Source organism: Macaca mulatta, chromosome 13, assembly GCF_049350105.2.
Source record: "Macaca mulatta isolate MMU2019108-1 chromosome 13, T2T-MMU8v2.0, whole genome shotgun sequence".
Lineage (NCBI taxonomy): Eukaryota > Metazoa > Chordata > Mammalia > Primates > Cercopithecidae > Macaca > Macaca mulatta.
In genome coordinates this window covers 59,698,662-59,713,219 of record NC_133418.1, presented here as the reverse complement: position 1 = coordinate 59,713,219, position 14,558 = coordinate 59,698,662, and the positions used below count along the sequence as shown (strand labels likewise).

General features: G+C 45.5%; 1 protein-coding gene across 1 annotated transcript in view; it reads left to right on the top strand.

The window, feature by feature from the left end:
* Window positions 1-13,490, top strand: part of SLC1A4 (solute carrier family 1 member 4) — a 35,534-nt gene extending 22,044 nt beyond the window's left edge. The window contains exons 4-8 of the mRNA XM_015112580.3: window positions 494-660; window positions 6,076-6,309; window positions 7,710-7,904; window positions 8,184-8,318; window positions 10,547-13,490. Of these exons, the coding sequence (XP_014968066.1) occupies window positions 494-660; window positions 6,076-6,309; window positions 7,710-7,904; window positions 8,184-8,318; window positions 10,547-10,781 (966 nt within the window). The 3' untranslated portion in view covers window positions 10,782-13,490. The remainder of the gene's footprint in view (window positions 1-493; window positions 661-6,075; window positions 6,310-7,709; window positions 7,905-8,183; window positions 8,319-10,546) is intronic.
* Window positions 13,491-14,558: the final 1,068 nt, after the last annotated feature.

The following is a 14,558-nucleotide window of genomic DNA, read 5'->3' as shown; positions in this document are numbered from 1 at the left end:
TTTTAGCAGAGACAGGGTTTCACCATGTTGGCCAGGCTGGTCTCAAACTCCTGACTTCAGGTGATCCACTGGCCTTGGCCTCCCAAAGTGCTGGGATTACAGGTGTGAGCCGCCGTGCCCAGCCTGAAGGAACTTTTGACTAACCAGCTCTTCTTTTAAAAGCAGCCCTGTGAGGTGGCTGTCCAACCCCTACTTGAATATATCCCCATGACAGGGAGCCCACTACCTTCCACTTTAACCTATGCCATTTTTGAGCAGCTTTCAGAGTTAACAGCTAGATGAAATTTTTGCTTCTTGGCTTTCTGTGTCCTCAGACTACATCTCCCCTTAAGTTTCCTACCCCTTTATTTGCAGAGTTGCTAACGGTTAAATAAAATATGAGCCTTTTCTCATTCTGGGCACAGTATTTCAGTCTGGTGGGGACACCAAGCAAATACATCTTTAATTCTCACTCATCTGTTGTAAACTTGTTCTATCCTCTTTGATCCTGCAGATCCCCATAGGCACTGAGATCGAAGGGATGAACATTTTAGGATTGGTCCTGTTTGCTCTGGTGTTAGGAGTGGCCTTAAAGAAACTAGGCTCCGAAGGAGAAGACCTCATTCGTTTCTTCAATTCCCTCAATGAGGCGACGATGGTGCTGGTGTCCTGGATTATGTGGTGAGTGCTGCCCTGCCATCTACTGTCTCTCTCCTTCCTCCTGCCATCCAGAGAAGAGTCCACCTTGCTGTTCTAGGTGCCTATGTGGGGCCACCTGGCACAATGCTGTGTATGTGGTTGATGCACCACAGGCCAGGTTTGGTACAGGGGATGATAGAAGTGGAGACAGTTTCTCCTCTTGTCCAGGACCTCAGAGAGCCAGGCATGCACCACAGTTACCAGTCATTTCCTCAGTGTCCACACTGACCCCTTGGTGTTTCCATCACCGGGATCCGTTTATGGGTTCCTACCACCAGCCAGTTCATGTGGGTTGCCCTTGTCATCTTGTGGGGCAGTGAATTCCATTAGTTTGCTATCTGTTGCGTGAAATAAGGTTCACTTATCTGAAAATGATAGACTTCAAGCTTCAAAGGGACCCTTTACTATGGTAGTTCACAGCATGGAGGACGAGGACAAGTCCATCTTCACCCCATGCATATATAAGTTGGAATGCTCTTCTTTTATGCAGGCTTTTTTTTGAAACAGAGTTTTGCTCTTGTTGCCCAGGCTGGAGTGCAGTGGCACGATCTCGGCTCCCTGCAACCTCCTCCTTCTGGGTTCAGGCGATTCTCCTGCCTCAGCCTCCCGAAAAGCTGGGATTACAGGCATCTGCCACCACACCCAGCTAATTTTTTTTATTTTTAGTAGAGACGGGGTTTCACCACGTTGGCCAAGCTGGTCTCAAACTCCTGACCTTAGGTGATCCACCCACCTTAGCCTCCCAAAGTGCTGGGATTACAGGTGTGAGCCACTGCGCCTGGCCCTTTTATGTAGGCTTTTAATTTGTAAGTGTTTCTTTGTGTGATATCAATGAAAGCATGATTGTTAAGTAACAATTCTTAGATTGATTCTTGGCTAAAAGGTAAAAATTTGACCAGCTCCCTCAAAGCAACTTCTCAGAAATCACACCAATTCCAGTATCAATCTCTCATAAGCTTTATCCTGCTGTTTTACCCAAACTAGACCTCTGTGGCTTCTACTTAATTTTTTTTTTTTTTTTGAGACAGAGCCTCTCTCTGTTGCCTAGGCTGGAGTGCAGTGATGTGATCTCGGTTCACTGCAACCTCTGCCTCCTGGGTTCAAGTGATTCTCCTGCCTCAGCCTCCCAAGTAGCTGGGATTACAGGCACCCGCCACCAAGCCCGGCTAATTTTTGTATTTTTGGTAGAGACAGGTTTCACCATGTTGGCCAGGCTGGTCTCTAACTCCTGACCTCAGGCAATCTGCCTGCCTTGGCCTCCCAAAGTGCTGGGATTACAGGCGTGAGCCACTGCACCCAGCTGCTTCTACTTAATTGTTAAGAACTAGTTTCTCCTTCCATGCACAAAGCATTTTCCTTATTTTCAACCCTTAAAGATCCCAGAACTTCTCTCTGTCAGATAGTGCTGGGTGACAGCTGGACTGATTTTAGGAGAAGTTTGAAATGGAATGGGAGGCTACGTTTAGACCCCCTACCAGTGATGTTTCTCTTGTTCAATCTGAAAATTCCAGAGCCTGACTCTATCATTGCCAATGCCATTTTATGTGATTGTTGTTCTAGGGAGAGAACTGACATTTTCAGAAAAGAAAATGTGTTTAGATGTCAAGTTCTTTTCTTGGCTTTTTTTAAGTCTAAAATATTAATATTTTCCAAAGTTTAGACTAAAAAAAAGAAATTGGGGCAGGCGCAGTGGCTCATGCCTGTAATCCCAGCACTTTGGGAGGCCAAGGCCGGAGTATTGCTTGATCTCAGGAGTTCAAAACCAGCCTGGGCAACAAAGTGAGGCCCTATCTCTACAAAATATAAACAACTAAATTAAATTTAAAAGTAAAAATAGAAACTGTATTAGTCTGTTCTCACACTGCTATAAAGAAATACCTGAAACTGGGTAATTTATAAAGAAGAGAGATTTAATTGGCTCACAGTTCCACAGGCTATACAGAAAGTATGGCTGGGGAGGCCTCAGGAAACTTACAAGCATGGCAGAAGGTGAAGGGGAAGCAGGCAGGTCTTCACATGGCCAGAGTAGGAGGAAGAAAGACAGGGGGAAGTCGAGGGATTACAATTCGATATCAGATTTGGGTGAGGACACAAATCCAAACCATATCACTGATACTCCTATGTTAGGACATTTGCTTTTTGTTTTGTTTTTGTTTTGTTTTGTTTGTTTTTGAGATGGAGTTTCACTCTTGTTGCCCAGGCTGCAGTGCAATGGCACAATCTCAGCTCACCGCAACCTCTGCCTCCCAGGTTCAAGCGATTCTCCTGCCTCAGCCTCCCAAGTAACTGGGATTATAGGCATGTGCCACCACGCCTGGCTAATGTTGTATTTTTAGTAGACACAGGGTTTCTCCATGTTGGTCAGGCTGGTCTCAAACTCCCAACCTCAGGTGATCTGCCCACCTCAGCCTCCCAAAGTGCTAGGATTACAGGCGTGAGCCACCGCACCCGGCTGGACATTTGCTTTTATTCTGGAAACCAATTTAGTCTTTCCTTCAATTTGATGTACCAGTCACATAAGCAGGTATTCAGTAAGGCAGATCCTGCTGAATGTCTAACTGCAGCAAGAGAGCGAGAGACCTGTTGCTCAGAAATGTATATTACACAGAATTGAAGTTTAAAATGCCTTAACTAGTTAAGGGATCTCAACCAAGTGTGGGAGACATTGTCAGTATTACCACTTTCTTCATGAAGTCTTTCCTTTACTAATTACCCACTCCAAAACCCTAGTACCTGTCTACCCTACACTATTCACAGAAATAACTTTCAGATGTATTAAATCCAGAGTCAGCCAACTTTGCAAGCCACATGTTCTCTATTGCAACTACCCAACTCTGCCACTGTAGGAGAGAAGTACCTATTCACAATTCGTAAATGAAAGAGCATGACTATGTTCCAATAAAACTTTATTTACAAAAACTCACACTGCTAACTCCTGGATTAAACTATTCAGGGAGGAAGGAAGAAAAGAACAAAAGAAAGAGAGGAGTCTTCTGAGAATATTAGAAGAAAATATAGAGGCAGGAAAAGTCTTCCTAAACAAGATATAAAAAGCAAAAGCCATAAAAAGCTGCTAAACTTAACCACATCAAAATATAAAAAGTCTGCATGCAAAAGATAATTCGAACAAAGTTAAAAGTCAAGACATTCATTTCTAAAAACTGATATATATATTTGCATACTGTATATATAGAAAAAAAGAGTTCTGATTACTGAAAAAGAAAAATCACTGAACAAACTATCAGAAAATGGACAAAGTATATGAAATATCAGAAAATGGACAAAGTATGTGAAACCTGATGACCAGTAAACGTTTTAAGGGATGCTCAACCTCATTAGAAACAGGGAAATGAAAATTTGGTTTTATCGGGCATTGATAACAGTGAGGGTGAGGTTTCTCAACCATGACACTATTGACATTTTGGGCTGATCAGTCTTTGTGGGAGGCTGTCTCGTGACTGTAGGATGTTTAGCACTATCCTGGCCCCCACCTGCTTGATGCCACTAGCACCATGCCCCGAAAGTTGTAACAACCAAACTGTCTTCCAAACAAAATCATCCCTGCATAAGAACCACTGTTGCAGAGGAAAGATTATTCTCCTGGACTGCTGGTGGGAATGTGATATGGAATAACCACTTTGGAGAACAATAGGGCAGTATCTACTGAAATTTAAAATGTACACATCCCATAACTCAGCAGTTCACTTCTTAGCATCTCTACCTAGAGAACAAAGGCATGTGGGCACCACGAAGCATGTTTGCAGTGTTGTTTGTAATGACAAACCTGGGAACAACTTAAACGTCCACCAACAGGATGATGATAAAGTAACCTATGGTATTTCCATTCTGAAGACAATATTTAAAGACAATGAGGTAAAGGTGGAAACAACCCAAGTGTCCATTAGTGGATGAATGGACAAACAAAGTAAGATACAGACATACAATAGAATATTATTCAGCCTTAGAAAGGAGTACAATTCTAACTCATGCTCCAATGTGGATGAAGTCCGAAGACATCATACTAAGTGGAATAACCCAGACACAAAAGGACAAATACTGTATGATTCTACCTTTGTGTACCTAGAATAGTCAAATTCAGAGAGATAGGAAGTAGAATGGTGATTCTCAGGAGCTGAGAGGAGGGGAAAATAGGCCATTATGTTTAATGATTTCAAAGTTTGGGATGATGGAAAAGTTCTGGATTTGGATAGTGATGATAGTTGCACAAGAATGTGAATGAGCTTCATGCCACTGAACTCTACACTTAAAAATGATTAAGATGGTAAATTTTATGTTATGTATATTTTACCAGAATAAAAAATGAATGGGGGTAGATTTCCATGTATTGATATGAAGAGATTTCAAAGATATAATATAGGGTGAAAAAGAAATAAACACACAGATTTAAATACATACCTATGTATCTAATTGCATAGGAGGTAGGAGTGGTTATTTGAGGAGAGTCCTGATTGAGGATGGTACTTAAAAGAGGATTTTGGTGTCATCTATGTTTTAATTTTTTGAAAGGAGAATGTATTCATGTATTACTATCGGGTTTTTAATTAATAATTACTGCTTAGAATATCTCTAGAAAGAAAACTCAAGAAACCAGTGACATTGTCTCCAGGGAGGGGAAATCTGGGTGCTTGGGAGACAGATGAGACGGAGATTTCACTCTATTCACTCTTTTGTATCCCTTGAAATTTGAACTATGTGAAATTATTACCTACACAATTAAAATTTACAAATAAAGTCAGCAGTTAGAAAGTTCTTCCTGAATTTATATTAATTCAAAACAACTGACTTTTGTTCTTTGTAGCTCCCACAGTCCATTCCTTCCCATCCTGCCTTTAAAAAACTCTCACGCTCCAGGCGTGTTCCCAGAGTGTCATTGTTAATGACTTTTTCCCACGGAATCATGTTGTCTAAGCCACAAAGACTTTAAAACTTCACAGAAGTCCTAGCTTTGGCTCAATTTTGTATCACAGCCACTCTGTGAAATAGGTGTTAGTCTTTTGTGTTTCTAAGTTCTCAGAACAAGCCTGAGCAAAGCCAAAAGTCAGGCTCACAATCCTGGAGGCTTTGATCTCGATTTCCTTGCCTTTCCTCCTGGGAATCCCTGTGACTGGTAGCATCCTACTGCATCCAAGGGGAAAGACGTCTGGGTTCTGGTCCTGACTCCGTTACCCTTGGTAAGTGGTCATCCTCATTTTACCCAGTCTCACGGCCTGTAAAATGGGGATGGTATAACCCTGACCATTTCGGTTCCTCGGGGTTATCCCAGGGAGAGATGAAGATGGCCTGGTTGAAAGTCCCTGTCTTCTGCATCAGGAAGGGCCTGCATCTCTCACCCCGGCCTTATCCCCTACTGATGAGTACCCTGTGCTTGTGCCCTAGGTACGTACCTGTGGGCATCATGTTCCTTGTTGGAAGCAAGATTGTGGAAATGAAAGACATCATCGTGCTGGTGACCAGCCTGGGGAAATACATCTTCGCATCTATATTGGGCCATGTTATTCACGGAGGAATTGTTCTGCCACTTATTTATTTTGTTTTCACACGAAAAAACCCATTCAGATTCCTCCTGGGCCTCCTCGCCCCATTTGCGACAGCATTTGCTACCTGCTCCAGGTGAGTGGGTTTTGGGTCTCTTCACTGCTCTGAGCCATATCAACATGGAAGCAGGTGAGCCCAGTGGTAGATGCACAACCAGTGTCTTGATATACTTCAATTCCTGGAAAACTCTAAATCGGTCTTCTGTTATTTATTTATTTATTTTCTTTTTTAAGAGACAATATCTTCCCATGATTGCCCAGGCTGGTCTCAAACGCCTGGGCTCAAGTGATCCTCTCACCTCGGCCTCCCGAGTAGCTGGGATTACAGGCATGCACAGTCACACCGAGCCTCACGTGATTTCTTAAAATGACCAGCCCCACAGCTTTTCTGTATTCCCCTGGGGTGGGTTTTTGTTTCATTTACTATTCTACTGAAGTGACCTCATTCTCTTCTCCCTCTTATGCCTTAGAGGTCAGCAGATCATTAGTTAGCCCAGCTGCCGGTCCCTCACCCTAATTAGGAAGACCTTTGCCTCAGTAAAAGAAGGCAGCCCACCTAACTCAAAATGCATTGCAGGGAAGTTTCTAGAATGGTTCCTGCCCAATTCTCCCTTTCTGGATGTATGAATTAGAAAACGAGTCTTGAGGCACTGTGGTGAGGGATGTATGCTCAGCCCTCTAGGAGACCACAATAGTGTGGGATTATCTAATTTAGCACAAGAGATGCATCCTGTCATTCACTGGAAAACCTTCAAAAAAAAACACACTGGGTTTTCCACATATGTAAAAATTTTCAAAGGATGGCAGCACGTCGTTTCATACACACATTTAGTTTTGCCTCTACTGCTCATTTCCTCCCAATCTGGATGGCTATTTATATAACAAGGAAGTGGGAGTAAAAAAAAAAAAAAAAAAAAAAAAATTAGGGAAGGAAGTTCCTCTGGCCTAGACAAAAAAACCTCTTTCTCAGCTGCACCAACTAACCTCTGCAGAGCCTGCAGAGCCAGCTAGAGGGAGCAGGTGCTGTTCTTATGGTTATCTACTTAGTTATTCTTTCCAAACTCGCCGAGCCATTTCTGGTTTTTGGCCTAAAAGAAAAAAAAATGATAGTTTACCATTTACTTTTGGGAGGGGAGCACTCAAGAGAGGAGGTGCACATGTAAATAGTTGTTTGTTCTCTTGGGAACATTTTACACCAGGAAGCAATATGCACTTAAGAAACTTGGAACACGTGAATCCAAGTAAATAATAGAACAGGTAAATGAAGGCAGTCATATTTTAAGTATTTCGGGAGTTGCCAAAGCCTCGTGTTGTGACAGAAGTTTTAAAGTGATTCTGTTTTTTCCCTTATTTCATGAGAAGAAAGCCAGAAACGAAGATGGTGCTAATTGTTCTGTTCTGGGGCCTGAGACAAGACACATGTTAGCCTGCCTGGGACTGTTGTCATGTCTGGTGGTTTGTTTTTCCCATTTCTAGCTCAGCGACCCTTCCCTCGATGATGAAGTGCATTGAAGAGAACAATGGTGTGGACAAGAGGATCAGCCGGTTTATTCTCCCCATCGGGGCCACCGTCAACATGGACGGAGCAGCCATCTTCCAGTGTGTGGCCGCGGTGTTCATTGCGCAACTCAACAACGTAGAGCTCAACGCAGGACAGATTTTCACCATTCTGTAAGTTCCTCATTCTTTCCCTGGTCCAAAACTGAAGGTTTTTCTTGTGATTTCCTTTGAAAAACCAATCTCACCACGACTTGGTGTCTCGCTAGTAAAATGAGGACAGTGGGGATTCGTTACTTGAAGAGCGTATGTTGACTCTTAAGGGCATAGCCAGCAGCGCCTATGGTGGGATGGTTTTTAGTTTCCAGTCACATTGCAGCTGCATGGTCTGCATTTCTCTGTGTCCACTCCATGCTCTATGTTAATGGCTGGCCCTGCTCTGCTGTCCCTTAGAGTGACCGCCACAGCGTCCAGTGTTGGAGCAGCAGGTGTGCCAGCTGGAGGGGTCCTCACCATTGCCATTATCCTGGAGGCCATTGGGCTGCCTACTCATGACCTGTCTCTGATCCTGGCTGTGGACTGGATTGTGTAAGTAACAAGTCCCAAGAACACCAAAACGAGTCTGCACTGAGTTCTCTGGGAGCTTGACACTGCTGGGCCTGGGGCATGCAGAGAAACTTCAGATACACTCCAGCCTTCTGAAGGAGCCTGCAGTGGAGCTGGCACAGCAAGATTTAGAGCTAGGAAAAATTAAACAATATGAGAGTCACATGCCCGTGAACATCCAGGAATGACCATGAGATGTCATTACCAAGAACTTGCTTATAGCATCCAGTAAAGTAGGGGTCCACAGCTGAGGCCCTCAGTACAGGCCCAGGGGACACGAGGGTCTACGGAGTTGTTGACTGCATTGGAGTAATAAGTCGATGGAGCAGTGATCCTTTGGGAATGATTGTCCCTGGCCAGGAAAATTCCAAGGAGCTATTTCTGTGAGGGGAGAGAGGATGAACCATGCCGATGTGAGTGACCTGAGCTCGGGCTCGGGCTCAGCAGAGGAGGAGGCAGGGATGAAGGTGTGATCCAGACCACATCTCTGGGGCCGCTGTGAAGACACAAAACAGTTTCTGTGCATGGATTCCTTGAGTCACGTGATACCTTTTGCAGGCATGAACAGTATCTGTTTTATAGGGAAGGTTGGCTGAGGTACTAAAGTTGGGACAGAAGAGCCTGTGGGTAAGAAAAAGAGCCCTGGAGCCCAGGTGCCTGGATTGAAATCCCAGCTTTGCTATCTATAGTTGTGTAATGTCCACTGTGTATGCTTTGGTCTGCTCATCTGTAAAATGGGAATGATCATAGCAGCCACACCAGGGTTGTGGGGAAGATTGAGCGAGTTAGCACAGGAACAGCACACAGAATAATGAGCATGTGGTAAAACATTCAATTCATGTCAGCAAGGAGAGACACTCCAGAGGTTCGTCACAGGCAGGGCCTGGCACTGGGCTCGTGGACTGGCCTGCTGTAGGGGGGAATGGTAGTTTTTCCAACTTGAAGGAGCTTCTCAGGGCAATGAGGGTGAAATCTGCAAAAGAGACCTGCATTGCCCAGACACCTCATCAGAGGGAACTTTGTGCCTGAGCTGGCCAGCTGGACAGGACCAGAGCTGACAGAAGCCCCCTCTCCTTCCTCACCCAGCCACCTCCTGTGCATGGAGAAGAGGCATCCAAGAGGTGCTTGGCCAGGAACAGGGAAATAGGGCACCAGGCCAGCTGCCCAGCAGAGACCTGAAGTCACACAGCCCGCCAGCCACCCCATCCCCTCTGATTCTGCAGACAGCAGGACCACACTCTGCGGGGAGTCAGCTCCCCAGTGCCCTCAGGGAAGATCACATTTTCCCCTCTCTTCAAAATGTTCACAATACTTCCTCTGAGCTCCAGGGACAGGGGAATGGTATTGGTTAATCTATAGCACAACAAGCTTCTGAAAAGGACAGTGATATTTTCTCTGAGGTAGTATTTATATTTGCCGACGGGAGCGGAACACATATGAAGATTAACATCCACAGTAAAGCAGCGTTGACATGAGAAAAAGAAGGGAAGCTCCCACAGTGTATTATTCAGTGGAAGAAAAGCTAGACACAAAACTGTATCTACACTATTATCCCAATATGTTTGTTTATTTGTTTACTTATTAGAGACACGGTCTTACTGTGTAGTCCAGGCTGAGTGCGATGGTGTCATCATAGCTCACTGAAGCTTTGAACTCCTGGACTCAAGCAATCCCCCCACCTCAGCCTCCTGAGTAGCTAGGATTACAGGCACACACTACCATGCCCAGCTAATTTGTTTATTTTTTGTAGAGACAGGATCTCACTATGTTGTCCAGGCTGGTCTCAAACTCCTGGCCTTAAACAGTCCTCCCACCACAGCCTCCCAAATTGCTGGGATTACAGGCACGAGCCACTGTATCTGGCTTATGTGTGATTTTTAATGATGGTATCTAATACATATAAAATACGTGTATAGAAAGGTGACCGGAAGGAAATAGATTAAAATGTGCACACAGATTCACTCAGTTGTGGACTAGGGGTGAGTGGCTTGTTTGCTTCTTTATGCTCTTTTTTATTCTTTCTATAAAAATAAAAAGTGTTTAAAGAAAATCAGTTTAGAACAAGGTAAAGCCTATGCCTTAGAAGCATGCTCTCCAGGAAGCAACAGGGCCGCTCACAATCATGACTTTCCCTCGGCATCCAGGCTGCCTGTGACAGGACCCGATCCCCCAGCAGTAGATGTAATAGCTGCCTCTTCTTTTCCCGCCAGGGACCGGACCACCACGGTGGTGAATGTGGAAGGGGATGCCCTGGGTGCAGGCATTCTCCACCACCTGAATCAGAAGGCCACGAAGAAGGGCGAGCAGGAACTGACTGAGGTGAAAGTGGAAGCCATCCCCAACTGCAAGTCTGAGGAGGAGACGTCACCCCTGGTGACACACCAGAACCCCGCTGGCCCCGTGGCCAATGCCCCAGAACTGGAATCCAAGGAGTCGGTTCTGTGATGGGGCTGGGCTTTGGGCTTGCCTGCCAGCAGTGATGTCCCACCCTGTTCACCCAGCTACCAGTCATGGACACAGGGCACTGCCCTTGCCAACTTTTACTCTCCCAAGCAATGCTTTGGCCCAGTTGCTGGCCTGAGGCTTACCTCTCGGCACTGGCATTGGGCTCCCCAGCTGGAACTGGTTACCAAGGACAAGGACACTCTGACATTCGGCTTGATCCACGTCCAGGTGCAACTGTGTGTACACCAGGGATCTGTTTGGAAACAACCCCTTGAGCTGCCAGGCTCAAGAAATCATGGACTCACAGGGTCCTGTGGTTATGCCTGGGAAAAATGTAGATGTATTTCACTGTCCCCGGTCAGCTCTGCATCAGATGTTTTCTGAGCAAACCAAGGGAGTTTATGGTCATCTGTTGCATTGCCTCGAGTTGTAGTCATTGAAAAAATGCTCAAATTCTTAGCCATGGCTGGACTTTGCTGAGCTGGGACTCAGGTGTTTAAAGAGTCTGTGCTATAGCGAGGTGTGGGTAGCTTCTGATCCCTGGGTTCTGGGAGACTGCAGGTGCTCCACAATGTCAAGTTAGAAATACTCCAGGTGGGTGTTAGCACTGTGGGCGTCTCTGGTCCACAGCCTTAGGTAAACAACTTAGATTCTGAGGTCAAAGGAAAAAGGAGAGGGGGCGAAGAGGGGGCACAGCTTTCTCTAATCTAATCAGGACAGGACAGGTTTCACACACAATTGTCCCAGTTCTCATCCCAGCCCTGGGGCACTTTTCTGCTTCCTTCTGGAGGCCTGGGCCTCTGACAACACTGTAGCTTTTTCTCCATTCACTCTGATTTGGCAACAGGCCAGAGAGGGGCCTCCTTCACTGGGGAGGTGTGATGTAGTCATCACATTCAGGATGCTTGTTGATTTCTCATCTATTATTTGAATTCAACTGGACACTCTGTAAAATGCTGCGCTGCAGCAAATACAAAACGACCACCACCCCAGAGAAAACCATGTACTAATTGGAGTGGGGTACCCCCATTTGCAGGTTCCCAGGTCCCCTGGCTTTGGCTGACTTCAAAATATACATCCCTTTCTTGCCAGTACATCCAAGTTTAATATTATCAGCAAAATGGTCCCTGTTTTTCCAATTATCTGCTGACGCGGTTCTAAGCTAAGTGAGGGGGAAGATCTGAGAGCCTGCTGTTTGTGGCTGTTGACGCATAGTCGTGATGTAACAGGTCCTGGGGCCTCACTTTACCCCATTTGTAAAATGGGGCTAATGTCACCTGCCTCTTACCTACCTCAGAGGGATTTGGTGAGGCAAACTGTTAATCTGTGAAGACGACCATTTCACGTCTTGGATATCAAGTGCTAACCCAGTATGCTCTTCTTTTTTACGTAAGGGACAGCTTTCTCCATGGAGTCCTTCTGCTGGTCAGGATAGCGTTTCTGAGCAGGGCTTTGTTCTCTATGTGCGTTAGGACTTTTATCATGCCCTCGTTCTATGTGTAGTTACTTGATAGCATCAGACACAGCCTCTTCCTAATGTCCTTCAAGTTTTCATGAACTAGCGACCCCACCTTCCACCACGGTTCTGGGCACCTGATTTTGCTGTGAACCCCAGACCCAGGCACTGTTTCTGCCACCCTGTAACAGGCCATTAACGCTCCCCAGTGTTCAGCCTCCTTCATTCCCTTGTTTTCCCTGTTGCTATGTGTCACCTGGGCCCTACAGCAGGGGCACATGCTTATGGATGTGTGTACCATTGAGATGAGAATGGGCAGATGGAATGGAGACCATCGAGCCACACCCCCTTCTTAAAATTGGGGACATGAGCCTGAGCAGAAGGGGTGAAGAAGAGCCATGGGACACAGAGTTGACCCAGCCAGGGGGAAAACCCAGCTCTCTTTAAACCAGCTAAGCCATTCCAGTCTCCTGTGAAGCCAGGAGGGACCAGGAACCATGCAGAGGAAACTGGAAACTTTTCTCCGCTGGGTAGAGCATGTTGCTGATACTCTTCTGTTTTCAAGGGAAACAATCACATTGTTTGATTCCAAATGGCAAATGAACACTCACTATTTTTCAGGCTTCAGTAAATCTTTTTTCTTCTTTCATATATATATATATATACACACACACACACACACACGTATATCTATACACACATATGTGTGTTATGTGTATGTGTTGTATATATGTGTATGTGTATATATAGTTTTAGCTCCAAGCCAAGCAAGTTTGTGTTTGGATAGAGGTGAACTTAACTATTAACTACAAGTTGAACGTCTTTGGTATCTTGATTTTCCCATTTCTAAAGATGAATTTCACAAAGCCATAAAGCGTGAAATTAGAGCTGGACTTAAGACTCACTGGCTGACCATCCTGTGTCGTGGCCTGGCCCTGCAGTAAGAAGCGTGTCTCAGTCTGGAGAAGGGTGCTTTCGAGGAGTGTGCAGGTGGCCGTTCCCCTTGGAGGCGAGAAGAGAGAATGTGCCTTGTATCGTCCTGGTTTTCAGTCCACAGAGTCGGTAGACCAAGGGTTACCTGACTGGGGAAAATCTCACATCTCCTTGTCCGAAAACATTTCCCCTGCTGTTCTCTTTCTAACATGTTGTCATAAATCTGTTCAGATACTGTTTATCTGACTGTTTTGTATGTGTGACAATTGCCTTAAAACATAGCACAGTCCTCAGAAATGAATACAGTGTTTCCACCGGAATCTGCAGTTCCTTTATTCCCTTCTCGTGTGTTGAAGCGGCACTTGCTGATGGAGGAGCTGTTGCTCTTCTAGGAGATGGGCTTTGGGTGACTAAAGGGATTTGTTTTCCTTGCTCCTTTCATCAGGCACGAGCCCCTGAGGCAGGGCAGGCATGCTCAGGGGGCAGCGCTACTGCGGGAGCTGCTGTCGCTGATCCTTCTGCGGCCACCAGATTGCAACTGGGAAGTGTCAAGCTGCTCAGGGGCTTCCCAGACCACACCAGCAGGGCTCTTGCAAAAAGTGTGTGGTTTTGCTATATACTTCCATAAAGTTATGTCTTGTCAGAACAACTAGGTCAACAAGCCTTAACTGAGCAACTGCCGTAAGGCAAGCATCAAGTAGGAACAACAGGAAGAATTTGCCCCAGGCCCTAGGATTCTGGGAAAGTCCTTGAAAGAGAGCAGTTGCCCATGCCTCTACTATGGCACCACCACACCTAGCCCATGCTTCTATATAATCTTGTTTTCAATGACACCACATTCCAGCAACATGAGGGAATCTAGACACCTCTTATAATAGGATTATCCTGCAAACAGAGTGGAAGCCTCTGAAGAAACAGATCCCCTCTCTGACCTGAACATTTCCAGCTCTTCATATAATACAGGAACCAGTTTTCATTTCTGGGCAAGCCCCAAAGGATGAGGAGTTCACACCAATCAGGGGCCTGATGGGGCCTGTTAGGAGTAACAATTTGGATTCTTACCCTGAAATGTGGTTGCCTTGATTCTCTGTTGTGGAGAGTGTTTGGAGGTTGGGATTAGTACTTGGTGAGTCAGTTTTCTGATGTAACCAAACCAAGATGAGCAAATCTACACTCTCAAACCATCTCTTCCCTGGGGATCAGAAGGAGTGCTAATCTGATGAGCCACTTGAACCTGCTCACAGGAACTGTAAATCGTGTCTGAATAGCACAGACAATGTAGCAGGCAGGACCACAGGCTGTCTGGGTTCCACTCCCAGCTCTGCTGTTTGCTTGCTGCACGACCCTGGGCATGATAACCTCTCCATGCCACAGTCTCATATTTAAAA